Source organism: Patagioenas fasciata, chromosome 30 (assembly GCF_037038585.1).
Source record: "Patagioenas fasciata isolate bPatFas1 chromosome 30, bPatFas1.hap1, whole genome shotgun sequence".
NCBI lineage: Eukaryota > Metazoa > Chordata > Aves > Columbiformes > Columbidae > Patagioenas > Patagioenas fasciata.
Genome location: NC_092549.1, coordinates 1334419 through 1349873, shown reverse-complemented (window position 1 = coordinate 1349873; position 15455 = coordinate 1334419). Strand labels below are relative to the sequence as shown.

The window sequence follows — 15455 nt, the reverse complement described above, 5'->3', positions numbered from 1 at the left end:
AATTGCTGCTCTGCCTGTAGCACATTATTTGCCCCTGAGTCTCTCCCAGGCACAGCAAATCAGCACAGGAGTTGCCTCTTGGCACTGGGAGTTCAGATCAGTCCCCCGTGTGTGAAACAGATGGCAGGAAACACGGCCAAAACTCGTTGTCTTCTTGCAGGCCATGGAAGCCATGGACAACATGCTGCAGGCATTGGTGCTCGGCTCTTCAGCCTCCAGAGTCAGCGAGCTGCTCCAGAATATCTTCCAGGTCTGGCGTGTGCAAAGAGTGGGCTTCACAAGGGCTGTTCCTCACTCTGGAGGTGACAGTGCCACCCGTGCCATGCAGAGAGCGCTGCCGGGAGGGTGCCCACCTCCCCGGGGAGCCAGGGGCTGCCCGCCAGGCTCTTCCGCAGCGCAGTGGCCACAGAGGGTGGCATCTGCCTTCCTGCCTGGCCACGGGGCTGGCCCGGGGCGTTTGTCCCAAGCCTGCGAGGGGTCCGAGGGCAGGAACCCCACTACAGGCTTTGCTCGAGAACAGAGTCCAGCCCAGGAGTTGGGCGGTGCTGCTTCTGCTGAGTGCTGGCTGCTCCCAGGGCTCACCAGCAGCTTCTCTCTTCCCAGATGCTCTTGACATACACCAGCTCTGAGAGAGAATGTGTGCAGGAGAGGGCTGTGGGGAGGATAGAGAAGATGAGCTCTGCGCTATTCAGACATCCCATGCTGGCGGTAAGGAGCCAGGCACCCTCCAGCCGGGCCGTCTCCCCATCCCTGCACCCCAGAGCGGCCTGCAGCTCTCCCCACACAGGGCTGCTGCCCAGGCAGCTGCTTTGGGAGCTGTGGCCGGCACGGGCCTGCAGAGCCCTGACGGCCCACAGAGCCAGCCCTGGACACGCGCTTGGGTTCAGGGCTTTGGCACCAGTATCCCAGCAGCAGCCCCAGTCCCGCTGGCCGCCAGCAAGCCCTGGTTCACGGCAGGGCCAGCACCCTGTGCCCATGAGTCCAACCCTCCTCCCTCACCCCGGGCCTCTCTTCTCATCCTCCCCGTGCAGCCACTGCCGCCCCTGCTGCCAGTTTTGCTGCGGGCTCTGCCACCAGCACCGTCGGGCATCTCTGCAGGGCTGCTGGCACTGCCTGGCTAAGCAGCAGCATCAGGGCACTCGGTGTGACTTGGCTTCACTTCCTTCCTTTCTTTCCTTTCTCCCATAGTCCTGCGCGAGACACCTCAGAACTTCTGAGAGGACAGACATCGTCCTTGTGTTCATCGAGGCGATGAGAGACGCCAGCATCTTTGACAAGAAGCGGGCAACAGACTTGCTGGACATGGTCATGGAATTCCCTGACTTCTGGCTGGTGGATGTAAGTGGCCTGTGGCTGGATTGCCCTGCCAGGCTGGATTGCCCTGCCCTTCAGCCCTGTCAGGCCTTGTTCCTTCCTCCATCCCTCCCCCCCAAGCCCTGGTGTCTCAGGAATCTGAAGCCACACGAAGGTGGCAGAGAGGGATGGAAGGGGCAGCTGAGGAAGTGGCTGCACTCCAGTGGCAGTGCCATCCTCACCTGTGTCTCCTCCAGCTGCCAAAGATCATGAGATGCATCCACAAAAACCTGGACAGCATCAACACAGCACCAGCCCGGCAGAGCGTGGCGTCCCTGCTTCTCCTCATGGCTGACAGGAGACCCGGGGAGGTGCTCACAACGCTGCTGAGGATCGCTCCACCAGGAGACAGGTACTGGCCCCAGAAGCCATGAGGGCTTGTTCCCTGTGGGGAGAGGGGCACAGAGCCAAGGAATCCTGCAGGACACCCCCGAGGAGCAGGACCCTCCATCCCACCACGCTTTCCAGCGCTGGGGGTCAGCCAGGCCCGCAGCAGCCACAGCTGAGCGAGCCAGCCCAGAGCCCCCCACGCTCTGCCAGCCCCACAGGAGCACCAGCTCAGCCTCTGCTGCTGCCCAGGGCATCCAACCATCCTGCAGCGCTGAGCCCGGACACGCTGCTGTGGCCCAGGCTGCCCTGCTGACAGCGCTCTCCTGCAGGACTGCCCTGGACATGTGGGACATGATGATCTCCACACCCCAGCCTCTGAAGAAGATCTTAAAGAACTTGCGTGAAAGACTCCTGGCCATAGACTCCACGTTTCCCGGAGGCGTCATCAGTGAGTCAGAAAGAGCTGACATGGTGAGCAGGGCAGCATCAAGAGGAGCAATGTTGGCAGCTGGGGCTGGGGCATTGGGGGAGGTGGTGGCTTGGCCTTGGCTGGGGGTCAGGCAGTGGCTGACAGCTCCAAATGCCCTCCCTGCCGTGCTGGGGCCTGATGGCTGCCTGGGGAGCTTTCCAGGCACGGAGTCTCTCCAAGACATCTGCCCACGGGGGCCTGTGGGAAAAGGGGCGGCTGAGCAGGGCACAGGGAGTCACTGCTTTTCTTCCCTCCCTGCCCTGGCCCTGCTCTCCTGTATCTCCGTGGCTGTGCCCATGGCCACCACCTGCCAGGAGGCTGCCACAGAGATTCCTGTGCCACCACCTGCCACGGAGCTGGACAGGAGGCTGGTGCTCAGTGACCGGCTTTTTTTGCCAGGGTGGTTTTTGACCCTTTCACAAAAACGAAACTGTTTTTCATACAGGCAAGAAAAATACAATCCCTCTTGCCACAAGTTGTGGGGTTGCTCGACTACGGCAACACAGAAATGAAAAGGAAAGTCCTGGCGTTCTTCCGCAGCGTGATGGGACATCTGAAGAGGGAAGAGGCCAGACCCGCTGTCGAGCAGCTGGAGGAAAAGCTCCTGCCCCTCTTTGACGATGTAAGGCTGATGACGGAGCCTGAGCCCTGCGGGTGGGCAGCCTGCAGTGCCAGCTGCCCTTCAGCCCAGCCCCGTGGGCAGCACTGGGAGCAGGCTCTGCTCCCCTGGGCTCTCGTGGGATGGCTTCTGGGCTTTGCAGCCCAGCACAGCTCCCTGCTGCACAACCTGACCATGGAGCATCTCCCCTCATGTCAGCCCCGATACTGCCCCTGCTCACCATGGGCAGAGAGCTGCTGGGATTGAAGTCCGCCTTTCTTCCTTCCTCCCAGGAGTCCAGCCAGCTGCGAGAGCTCTCCATCCGCCTCTTCCGAGAGCGGGTGCAGTCCGTGATGGCGCACGACAAGAAGAGGATGAAGAGCTACGTGCACCGTGCGCTGCTCCCCCTCTTCTTTCGTTTGAGCGACCAGAGCAACAACGTGGCCAAGGTACAGATCTGCACGCTGAGCACTGAGGCACAGAAGGGTGTGCTGGCAGCACACGGGTGGCCTGGGCACCAGGGGACAGGGCTGCTGGCAACTGGCAGCTTCCTCCAGCCCATAGGAAGGGTCCCTACAGACCCAGCACGAGTAGCAGTAGAGAAGCTGCCATGGCCATTTCCACCACCTGCCATACCTGGTCCCACAGGGCTCAGCAGCAGCCCGTGGCCACCGAGGCCTAAACAGGCGCATCCCTACGGGCTCCTCAGCTGTCCCTGCAGGTGCTGGGTCTCGAGCTTTGAGCCTCAGTCCCTGTCCCCCAGGGCTGTGCACAAGAGAGCCCCAGATGTTTGGGCCAGGGCAAGTCGCTGGCCCCAAAGGGCAGGTGTTCCAGGAACAAAGCCAAGAATAGGGGGACACCAGGTCTCCTTACGCAGATGGTGGGTGCCATGTCCCATCTTCTGCTGTCCCGCAGGCCGCCAGGGAAGCCCTCCTTGGCGCAGCAGAGCTCCTGGAATGGAAACAGCTCCAACACCTGGTGCGGACTCGGCAGACATGGAGGACTGGAGAGAGCTTGGTGAGAACAGCTAAGGCCCAGGCTGGCTGAGGGCTGCCCCACATGTCTGGGCTGTGTGCTCTGCAGATGTGCGTCGCCCGCCCTGCTGCAGCCCCGAGCTGCACCCTTGTTCCCTGTCCTCAAGAACAGAGCCCCCAAGGGCTCTCCCCTCTGCCCCATGTCCGGCGGGAAGGAGGGCGCTCAGCACCCCTGGGACCACTCTGCCTGTGTCTGTCTCTCAGCCTCAGCCCCACAGGGCTCCTGGCTGGGGGGCAGGAGAGGCCTGCGGGGAAATGGGAACCTGGGTTACTGGGAGGAGGGACTGGTCCAGCCAGCTCGGGGTGGGGTGCAGACGGTGACATGCTCACACCTTTGTGCCCTCTCCAGGTGGAGCAGGACAGGAGCAGGGCTCAAGAATTCTTGAGTCAAAGCCTGCCATACTTGAGGGATGCTCAGGCCAGCTTGCGAGAGGCGGCCGTGAGGTTCATCGGTGAGTCACAGCCCCCGGGTCCCTCTTTCAGCAGCCTGACCCCAGTCCCCGCCACTGCCCAGGCGCAAGGAGCAGCCCTGTGGCTGCCAGAGCCCCGGCCGCCCCGTGCAGGGCCTTGGCCTCCCCTCCCAGCCCTGCCCACGTGGGTGGCCTTGGTGGCCGCCTTGCTCGGTCCCGCTATGTCAGCTCTGGGCTATCCCCTGGGGCCAGCTCTGGTGAGGGGGAGGCAACAGGGGTCTGACGGAACTCTGTGCCCAGGGCTGGCTGCGCGGCCCCTGAGGGACCGAAGGGAGGAGGAGAAGCTGGCTGAGATCTGCAGTGGTGAGTAGGGAGCTTGCTCAGGAGGGGATGCCTGGGGGTCTCTGCAGATGTGGGAGATCATCTGGGCTCTGCTCCTTTCTGTTGCAGCCCTTCAGCCCTTGGAGAAGGACAGTAAACCCTCCACCCGCTCCCTCGCTACTCAGACCATCCTCATCCTGAGCAGCCCAAGGGAGCAGCCACGATCACGATGGTCCCTGCAGGCCCTGTGCTGCTGGCGTCGCTGACCCAGGTGGAGGAGCAGCTCTCCTTGTGGAAAAACGGCTGGATTTTAATAAAGAGCCCTTCTTGAAGCTGGGTTGGATGTCTGCCTATCCCAAGGACCCCAGAACCTCTCTGATTGCTGTGGCACTTTTGAGAGCACAGCCCGGCATCATGGGCAAGGGTGACAGAGCAGACAGGAGCACTTGCAATGAGGGCAGCTGAGACGAATCTCACTGGGCCAGTGGGGTTTGTTCCTGGAGTAACACACAGAAATGTCAGGGTCTGCCAGGCACCCTCATCTGAGCTGGCATCCTGGACTCCTTCTGCACCCAGAGATGAGCAGAGACAGAGTCTGTCCCTTTTACACACGGAGGCACGAGCCGCAGTGTCCGTCTGGCCTCCTGTTGCCACTCCCAAGGGACAGGCGGCACCTCAGCCCTGTGGTGCGTCACCCTGCTCTGCACCCATCTGACATGTCCCACATCATGAGGAGTGGACACGCGGACACTGCTTAAAGGAACCACAACCCAGCGCTGATTTTAGGCAGTTTGCATGGGATGTTACTCCCAGCGCCAAGCGACAGTCACCTTCCTTGTCTGGCTGGCAATGCTGTGCTGGATGCACCCAGGATACGGGTCCCTCTCTGCTGCCAGGACACACTGTTGGTTCATTGTCAAGGTTTAAGGCAAGGTGACAATAAACCATGGCAGACGCTCCCTGTTATCCCCTCGTTTCCCGCGACCCCTTCCTTTAGATCAGAAAGATGATTGGGAAGAGGAAAGGAAGAGAGACTTAGACTTCAAGTTGGAGAGTTTTAAAGGGTTAATACATACAAAATATACAAACCCAATGTCAAGTGCTGGATGTGGAGCTGGCGTCACTCAGCAGAGCTGGGTGTGCGGGGCTGGCGGCTCCAGCAGCTGCAGGCCAGGCGCCTGGAAGTCATGGGTGGGACTGCACAGTAACCAGAACCTGGGTGCAGGGTGCCTGTAGATCTCAGGCAGACAGACAGACAGGGTCCTCTCCAGATGCCGGCCATGGCCGAAGAGAGCGTGACCCTCGTGATCACCCTCTGATATAGGGGGTATGACGATTACGGGATGGAATACTTCCATTGGTCAGTTCTAGTAAGCTGTTCATCCACCCCTCCTCAAACACGCCCCTCTCACAACAGAACGTGGGAAAACTTATCAGTCTTTTCTAGCTACCACAGTAATAAATCTAAACACGAGCTTCTTCAGCATTCTGTTGCTCTCTTATCAGCACTGAGTGCAGCATCCTAGGAAAAATACGCAGGCTAAAACTCATAAAAGTGCAGCCACCTAGAAGAAGTGAGCTGAAAGAAAAAATCACTGAGAGAGAACCGGTCTGGTTTTTAATGAAACGAGGACACCTCCCTATCTGGTTATAGTCATCAATGTCCCATTGTCATAGCAACCAAAACCCTTAGGACGCCACCAGCCACAAAGCGTGGAGTTTATGTGCATTATACATCTATTTCACAGAATCCCAGAATGTCAGGGGTTGAAGGGACCTGGAAAGCTCATCCAGTGCAATCCCCCCATGGAGCAGGAACACCCAGCTGAGGTTCCACAGGAAGGTGTCCAGGCGGGTTTGAATGGCTGCAGAGAAGGAGACTCCACAACCTCCCTGGGCAGCCTGGGCCAGGCTCTGCCACCCTCACCGGGAACAAGTTGCTTCTCAAATTCAAGTGGAACCTCCTGTGTTCCAGTTTGCACCCACTGCCCCTTGTCCTGTCACTGGTGTCACCCAGAAGAGCCTGGCTCCATCCTCCTGACACTGCCCCTTTCCATATTGATCACCATGAATGAGTCCCCCCTCAGTCTCCTCTTGTCCAGCTCCAGAGCCCCAGCTCCCTCAGCCTTTCCTCACACGGGAGATGCTCCACTCCCTTCAGCATCTTGGTGGCTGCGCTGGACTCTCTGCAGCAGTTCCCTGTCCTTCTGGAACTGAGGGGCCACAACTGCACACAATATTCCAGATGTGGTCTCCCCAGGGCAGAGCAGAGGGGCAGGAGAACCTCTCTAACCTACTGACCACCCCCTTCTAACCCACCCCAGGTACCATTGGCCTTCCTGGCCACAAGGGCCCAGTGCTGGCTCATGGTCACCCTGCTGTCCCCAGGACCCCCAGCTCCCTTTCCCCTACACTGCTCTCTAATAGCTCATTCCCCAACTTACACTGGAACCTGGGGTTGTTCCTACCCAGATTCAAGACTCCACACTTGCCCTTGTTATATTTCAGTAAATATTTCCCGCCCAACTCTCCAGCCTGTCCAGGTCTCTGATGGCAGCACAGCTTCCAGTGTCACCACTGCTCTCAGCTTGCTGTCACCAACAAACTCGCTGACAGTCACTCTGTTCCCTCATCCAAGTCATTGATGAATACATTGAACAATACAGGCCCCAGCACTGACCCCTGGGGCACTGCACTGGATCCAGGTCTCAACTGGACTCTGTCCATTGCCCACGACTCTCTGGCTTCTTCCCTTCAGCCAGTTCGCAGTCACCTCACTGCCCGCTCATCCAGACCGCACTCCTCAGTTCAGCTGTGAGGATGCTGTGCAGACTGTGTCCAGTGCCTCACTCAAGTCAAGGGAGATCACGTCCACCGCTCTGCCATCATCCATCCACCTCGTTACGTCTTCATAAAAGTCAGTGAGGTTGGTCAAGCACGATTTCCCCTTGGTGAAGCCATGTTGACTGCCCCTAATGACCCTCTTATCCCTTGTATGACTTGAGATGGCACCAAGGAGAAGTTGTTCCATCGTCTTCCCAGGGGTGGAGGTGAGGCTGGCCGGTCTATAGATACCTGGATCCTCCTTCTTGCCCTTTTTGCAGACTGCAGTGACATTTGCTTTCCTCCAGGCCTCAGGCACCTCTCCTGTTTCCCACGACTTAGCAAAGATCATGGACAGTGGCCTAAAGTGACCTCAGCCAGCTCCCTCAGCACCTGCAGGTGGATCCTATCTGGACCCATGGATTTATGGATGTCCAGATTGTTTAACTGGTCCATAACCCAGTCCTCATGAACCAGCCTCCTCCAGCCTCATGGGGGAACACTCCACTTTCCCCTAATCTGCCCGAATCTGGGGGCACATGGCAGGTGGGAAGGAGGTGTCGTTTACAGTGACACCCCAGGTGTCTGGGCTCCCTCAGTCACTCTGCTCATGGCCATGGTGTGGCCAGAGAGGACCCAGGTGTCCGAGTGCTGGCACAGCAGTGGGAGCATGGACACGGACACACATCCACACGCAGGCGTAGCTTTGCCGAAGGGATTTACTGATTAGGAGAGGGAAATGGCCCAGGGCTCCCAGGGGATCAGATGGGGTCATCCAGGGATGATCATCTCCTCATGCCGCTGGAGGGGGACAGGACACGGCTGTCGCCATCAGTTTCAGTTCTGAAATCAGAGCCCAAAATGAGACCTCCAGTGTCAGCTGGGACATGAGGGGAGGCTTCTCCCCACCGTCTCTCTGCAGAGACCCAGGGAAGGAGAGAAGAGTTGGAGCCCTCAATCAGCCCAGGACAAGACTTGGTTCTCCTGAGATCCACGTGGCACCCAGAGCTCCGTGGCCAGTGTGTCATTAGCCCCGGATGCCCCTACATCTCCCAGAACCCTGCCCAGCCCTCAGGGTGATCCTTGGGGTCTGTAAGGCCCCAGAGCCCCAGCCTGGCCTGCACGGTGACCCTCTGGGTCCGTAGAGCCCCGCTGGGTGCACCAAAAGTCATGGGGGCAGCTCTGTCCAGCATGGCCTGGGACACAGGGCATGGACAGTCTCCTCTGTTTGCTTCTAGATCCACGTTCTGCCCACCCAGGACCCTTTGTGGGGCTGGAGATGCCCTGATGCTGCTCACCAGCAATGGAGGAGATGGGTGCACTAGCACTTCAGCATCTGGAAGATCTGGAACCTGGTGTTTCTGCTGCAAAACATCATCCACCCTGAGAGACAGAGGGAGCTGGGGAGAAAGGTTGGGTGAGGGACACACTTGGGTGCACTGGGAGGCAGGGGAAAGCAATGGGGTCCTTGGGGAAGGTGACTCCAGGGAAAATGGGGTGCGTGAGCTTGTGTGGTGGGGCACAGAAAGCAGTGGAGGTCCTGGGGAAGGGGCTGTGTCCTGGGGTATCGTGGGGTGCACTGGGCTGTAGTGGGTTGTGATGGGATGGAAGGGAATGCAATGGGAGCCCTGGGCAATGGGGCATCCCTGGGAAAACACTGGGGAGCAGGGATGTTCTGTGGGGCTGCAGGGGGTGCATGGGAGTGTACTGGGGCACACTGGCATGTTCTGGGGCACACTGGGATGCCCTGGAGCTTCGTGGCCGTGGGAGGGAGGGTGTGGGGCAGCAGAACTTGTGACACCTACCGCAGCCCTCTTCACTCGCCCCAGTTTGAGTCCCTCCTGTAGAGAGACCATGAGACCTCACTGGTCACTGGGATGTCCCAGCCCCAGCAAGGGAGGGGAGGACCAAGGTGCCCTCCAGTTCCCAGACTGGATGTCCTCCAAGTCCGCCCCACTACTCACATGCAGGAGAGACCCTCCACTTGCTTCCAGCAATGTTCCTGGAAATGCCTATGAAAGAAGAGAAAGGGGTTGGAGACAAATGGGGCTGTGGGTGGGGCACAGGTGTCCCCAGCCCCACCCAGGCCCATGGATTCTCCCTCATCTGAGCGTGAAAATCCCTTCTGCTCCCCCCAACCTCATTCCTCCAAGTTTCACCTGGGATACCTGTTCATGGCAGACCAGGGCTTGGGTTGGAGAAAAGGATAACATGGGAATTTGGGGCCTCCAAGGAGGACGGTGGCTGGGGGGGACCCAGAGGCAGGGCACTGTTGTGAACTCGCAGAACCCAAGGGACCGGGCTGGGGGTGCTGGAGGGACAGGACTGCATGGGATGCAAGTGAGGGGTAAAGAATTCAAGGGGAGGGGACACGGGGAATTCAAGTGAGGTTGTTGGTGGGGGCAGGAGGAAGAGGACAGCAGAGGAACAAAACGCGGGGATCGGGAAAGTGTTTGGGAGGGGGTGTTCAAGGAGGGGGATCTGGGGGCACTACCGCAGGGGACAGGGTGAAAGGCAAAGGACGGAGTGGAAAGATGGAAAGAAAGGCATTGGCATCCATCAAAGGGAGAGCATTTGGGGACCCTCTATAGGACACAGAGGAGATCCTGAGGAGGAGATACCTGAGGGGTCTTAAAGGATGGAATGGGGAGGCCCAAAGAAGAGGGGTGTGGGGGCACCAAGACAAGAAACCGGTGGGGGCCCTCACTGGAGCCTCACCTGCGCATCCTCTGGGGTGCACAGCAGGATGGTGAAGAGCAGGGCCACACTGAGCACTGCGACCTTCATCTTCCTCTGCGGTGCAGCGAGTCCTGGGTGATGCCAGAAAAGGTGAGGGCACCTTTATCCCTCCCAGGACGACTCCTTGCCCCTCCCCACGCCTCCAGCCCCCAGGGCAAACCTTGGCAGAGACACCCGCCCTGGCAACCCAGCCTTGGCACAGAGTCACTCCCGCCTTGAGCACTGATCCAGCTGCCTTCCCTGGCATCAGTGCCGCTTCCTGCATGGGGCAGCTGCACGGGGAAGGGCCCAGGCATCCACAGTGGTGAGGGGGGACAGCAGTGTGTCCCTGACAGCCAGACACCCTATGGTGATGACCCACTGCTCCAACTCGAAACCATCCTGCAACAACCCCAAAAGCCTGATCCCCCCACCTGCCAGTGCCCCTCACCTCCCAGCACCACCATCTCCCAGTGCCCCTCAACTCCCAGGCCAGTCTTTCCCTATGGAACCCCCCCTAGAGATGACACCAGCCTCAAATCTGGGGTCTCTAAGCACAATTATCTCGGAGCCCTTTCCAGCCCCTTAAATAAATGAGGGGCTGGGAGTCACTCCTCTTCTTGGGGCACCAGGGACCCCAGGATTAGGGAGCTCTGGGAGGTGGGAGGACAGCTGGGGCAATGTGGACAGCTGGTGACTGGGATCCTCAGTCACTGGTGGCACTGCCAATGGGGAGCACTGGTGAATCCTGGGCTCTGGGAGAGGAGGGCTGGGCTTGGGGGAAGTGCTGGGGTGGTGTCAGTGCCCAGCTCCAGCCCACCCCATTTCCCTTGCACCGCCAGCCCCCAACTGGTCCAGTCTGCAGCCACAGCTGAGAACAGAGCAGAGGGAGCATCCCCTGCCCTGGCTCTCACCTGTCCCTGCCTGGGGTCACTGTGCCCTCCCAGACAACCTGGGTCCCGCCCTGTAGAGCTGATCCCACATGGTGGGTCCCAGTGTCCCTGTCCCCAACAAGGCTCTGGCTCCAGCCCTGTCCCTTCCTGGGACTTGGCCACAGCTCACCAAAGGCCCTTGTCCCCACCGAGTGTCCCTTCAATGCCCCCATCCTCGGCCCAGGCCAGCGCTGTCCCTGAGCAGGACGTGGCCATCCAGAGGGACGTGATGAAGCGGGCGCTTGTTCCCAGGCAGCCGCTCGGAGCTCACTGCAGGACGGAGCTCCCCTGGCACGAGGAGGGATGTTTGCTCCCACAGCGGCTCTGATAAGCTCTGTTTGCCCGGGGCCCATGGCACAAGAAGCCCGTTCACCAAGATCGGTGCCTCACAGAGTGACCGATCAGGGGATCCAGGGCAGTTAAAGCAGCCTGGAAGCCTGGGCTCCCCCAGCCCTGGCAGCGGGCAGAGCCCACAGAGAAGGGCAGTGCTGGGGCAGCGGGGAGGAGCAGGTCCTGGGGCACCCGCACGCCTGGGGCTCCCTGGCTGCCCTGGGCACAGGCTGGAGCCCAGAGGCCGGGGGGTCCCAGGGGAGCAGCTGGACAGCCGGGGTGCCGCTCTGCTTCGGGACAGCCTGGGGAGTCCTGCCGGAGCGGGGCTCAGAGCAGCTGGGGGATGGAGCTGTGTCCCCAGGGGCACGGCCTCCCCTGCCCTCTCCCCCGCCCGCCTTGCAGCTCTCCCTGGCTTTTTGCGGGGCGCGGGGTTCCCTTCACTGCACCCCCGGCCCAAACATCCCCATCCTGGGGGCCCTGGTCAGCATCCTCTGGGCACTGTGGGGCAGTGTGACAGTGGGGGAATCAATGGGTTTATAACTCCAGTCTCAGTGGCTGCTGCCCGGGCAACCTGGATGTTGAGCGGCTTCCAGCACCAGTCTGTGCTCACTGACTGGAGCACAAGAGGGATCTCAGATTCCCAAGACCCGATTTCTGTCCCTGCAGAGCTGGCAGCCCTTCAGGGACATACCTGTGTTTGCTTTGATATTCTTCAGTGGCTGACTCTGGGCTGTGTGAGCATCTCCATGATGTACTTTTACAACCATGTTCTCCGTACAGACAGCAACATCTTGCCACAGTTCAGCAGCCTCTTGGAAAGTAAATGTGGAAAAGCAAGATGTGTGGTTCCAGTCACCTGGATGATAAAGGAAGATCAATACTAACATGACCATCTGGACAGTCAAAGACATAATACTAACATAATAACATAGAAAGGGCCTTGGACAGATTACTTTGAAGTACGTTTCTCATAACTGTAAAAAGTTATAGCCCAGACTCGTGAGAATGGGATCTCGAGCCGGATAACCGCCCCCAAGTGCATGGGATGTGTGAATGTCCTTGGGCCTGGTCTGTGAACGAGTGGGAATGTAACTGAAATAAACATCACATGAGTTTAGTGTGTTTTTAATAACAATTACTGGAAAAACATCTTATGTACCATCTTAGTCCAGGCCCATATCTGTCCCCAAGGAACGTATTTTGGTGTTGGGGCAGGGGAGGAGCACAGACAGGCAGCCCGGACCCCTGGGTCCTCTGCCCTGCTCGGGGAGGGGAGGTCGTTCCCTGTATGATGGGCTCAGCACTCCTGGGCTCACAGGAGATGTCACCACCTCCAGAAGCCATCTGCTGTTCACAAGGCCACCAGTGCAGCAAGTCAACATTCATTTGATGCAACCAGTCTGTTAGAGCCAGTAATCCTGTGTAAAATCGATGCAAAATTACCACTGTGCTTAACTACAATGTGCCATGGAACAACCAGGCACTGACAAATCTCTCTGTTTTCCCTGGGAAATCACATTTGTGGCACTTTCACCCCCAAATCTCAGCAGCAGCGTCTGTTAACACCGGTTAACAGCTTTGGGTACCCAGAGCTGCCTTCAGCTCACGTGAAAACGTCTCCTCACGCCCAGCGTGAGCCCAAGAACGACGCCTCCCCAATGCCCAAACTGAGGAACCTCAAGCAGTGCCCCCTTCTCCAAGGGCTGCGTTACAATCTGTGACAGAAAGGGGCTTCCACAGCCTGGAAAAGCTCCACAAGGAACTGGAGATTCCTGGGTCTCAGAGTAATTCTAGAGCTCAAGTGGTGACAGCCATCAGCTCCAGCTCAGACAATACATGCCAACGCCCATCACTGACCCAGGAAGGCAGCTCTTCCTGTCCTGCCCAACGCCTTCAAATCCAGCACACTTTGTCCCTCCAACAGGAGGCAGCTGATTGATTTCTAACACCACTCTTCTCTGTCTACTTCGAGATGAACCAGACATACATTATACAAGCAACCAAGTCCCCGCCTGTAAGCAGCGGAGCCTTTTGCCTTCTCCTTCCCACCCCACTTTGCAGGAGAAGGAAAACAAACGGCAGAAGAGACGCTGAGAAATTCAACCACCAAATGGAGAGGGAACCTTTGAGAGCGGGAAAACTTATCCGTACAATGGAGAGAGCTACGCTGAATGAATAACACTGAAAACGAACCCTTCTTGCAGGGTAAAGTGCACAGCAATTCAAGACCTGCTGAACAGACCCCTGCCATTCTCAGCAATAAACAACCCCCAAGGCTCAACCAGCCAGCCAGGGTCACTGCTCTAAATCCAAGCGCAACTGCACCGACCTGAGCCAACACGGACACAGCCGCCTCCCTTGGCCCACACGAAGCTGCACAGGCCACGCGCTGCTCCAACAGGAACGTGCTGGGGACACCCGGGTTTCTCATGGCGGCCTCTGCGCTGTCACCTGCACAAAGCACCAAGAGACCGGCAGCTGTGGGCTCAGCTCCGGGGGTTCCCGGGACCGGGGTCTCCAAGGGCCCGTTCGCACACGGATCCTTGTGCGCGCGCCCCGACCGCGGGCGCCTCTCCCGCCCCCATCCCGACCCGCCGCTCGCCCCCCCGGACCCGCCGCTCTCTCCCCCGGACCCGCCGCTCGCCCCCCCGGACCCGCCGCTCGCTCTCCCTGACCCGCCGCTCGCCCCCCCGGACCCGCCGCTCGCTCTCCCGGACCCGCCGCTCTCTCCCCCGGACCCGCCGCTCGCCCCCCCGGACCCGCCGCTCTCTCCCCCGGACCCGCCGCTCTCTCCCCCGGACCCGCCGCTCGCCCCCCCGGACCCGCCGCTCTCTCCCCCGGACCCGCCGCTCTCTCCCCCGGACCCGCCGCTCGCCCCCCCCGACCCGCCGCTCGCCCCCCCGGACCCGCCGCTCGCCCCCCCGGACCCGCTCAGCAGCCTCCGCTCGCCCCAGCCCTGTAGCCGGAAATTGCGTCACCGGGAGGGGCGAGCCGAGCGGCGCTGCCGGCAGGACCCCGCCAGAGCTGTCCGATTATTCGCCTGACCCGCCAAATTTTTATACGAAATGTGAATGAGTTGAGCAGTTATTAAAATAACAAAGTCTCTGGCAGCCGTGCCGTCATGGTGGCTCAGTGCAGTGGAAAACCCCCTGAACTGCAGGTCAGCCTCAGCTCTCAGATGAGCTCCTCCCCGCCCTCCGCACCGCTGACCCCGCAGCACAAAGCGCGACCGGCGCGTCCCGCGGGCGGACTCGGTGTCCGCGCTCGTTCGTCGCCTCCTCGCTGGCTGCAGCGGGACTGAGGGGCTGTGGGTTCCAAACCTGCGGTTTGCTGCCCTTGCACAGAGGAGAAGGCTCGGCTGCTGAGAACAGGTTCCGTGTTAAACTCGGCTGAAGAGAAGTTTCTCCTCCTGGGATCTCAGAACAGCAGCAGCTCCAAGGAACTGACAGAGCATGGGCCGCGGGCATTTCTCAGTGTCTGTGCTGAGAGGTTTGATCTGGGCGTTGTTAATGCCAGAAAGAGGTGGAAAGATAGAGAGATAAAGATGACGGGTCGTGCTGCACAGAGTTACAGCATTTTTGCAAATGAGGAACTGAAATACGTAGCTTACGCTTTTTCTATGGATAAACAACATTTAATCCAATTCCTTAACTGTATTCCTTGAACACGTGTTCGTTAGAGCACAAGCCAAACAGCGCTGGGTGCACGGGCGATTCACTCTTTGTACTGGACATTCACATTAACAGTGCTGATAGTGGTTACATCACCAATCCCGTGTCCATTTCAATTTCAATTCCCCTGGTCCTTGGGTTACTCCCCAGGTTCTTTCTCCCGTCCGTGGTCCTTTAACTCAAGAGCCGTGTGTCCACCCTTTCTCTGCAGTCCGAACGGCTGGTTCTGTAGTTAATAAGGCAAGAAAAGGTCCTTCCCATCGTGGGGTCAGAGTTTCCTCTTTCCAGGTTTTAATTAGTACTTTATCCCCAGGTTGTATTTTATGAATCGGAAACCCTAAAGGCAGAGTCTGATTTAAAATCTCTTTCTCCCTTCATTTAGTTCCTGCGACTATAAACTTTATATGCAATTTCAATTAGCTGAGCAATAGTTACATCCCTCAGCTCCTCCCTTTTGTAGTTTCTT

General features: G+C 58.9%; 1 protein-coding gene and 1 non-coding gene across 11 annotated transcripts; both read right to left on the bottom strand.

The window, feature by feature from the left end:
* Nucleotides 1-768: 768 nt before the first annotated feature.
* Nucleotides 769-14332, bottom strand: LOC139825906 (uncharacterized). 10 transcript variants are annotated; one of them, XM_071800488.1, is made up of 7 exons: nt 13648-13930; nt 12010-12174; nt 10057-10148; nt 9303-9350; nt 9144-9179; nt 8637-8738; nt 6108-8181 (listed from the first exon to the last, which is right to left on the bottom strand). In XM_071800488.1, the coding sequence occupies exons 2-7, from the start codon at nt 12083-12085 to the stop codon at nt 8176-8178; spliced, it is 360 nt and encodes a 119-aa protein (XP_071656589.1). In that variant the 5' UTR covers nt 12086-12174; nt 13648-13930; the 3' UTR covers nt 6108-8175. The 10 variants fall into 10 exon arrangements, with proteins under 10 accessions (XP_071656581.1, XP_071656582.1, XP_071656584.1 ...); XM_071800489.1 differs by lacking the exon at nt 9144-9179 and having other exon boundaries at nt 13648-13929; XM_071800486.1 differs by lacking the exon at nt 6108-8181 and having other exon boundaries at nt 8192-8738; nt 13648-13931.
* Nucleotides 13092-13176, bottom strand: LOC136113057 (small nucleolar RNA SNORD45). Its single transcript, XR_010652962.1, has one exon. It is a non-coding gene; the product is annotated as a small nucleolar RNA SNORD45 (small nucleolar RNA).
* Nucleotides 14333-15455: the final 1123 nt, after the last annotated feature.

Coding starts and splice junctions, on each gene's coding strand:
- LOC139825906 (XM_071800479.1), bottom strand. CDS start 3,442: ATGCGCCTGTTTAGGCCTCGGTGGCCACGGGCTGCTGCTGAGCCCTGT. Junction 2,351..2,991: donor CCAGCAGCTCTCTGCCCATG/GTGAGCAGGGGC, acceptor CTTTTCCCACAG/GCCCCCGTGGGCAGATGTCT.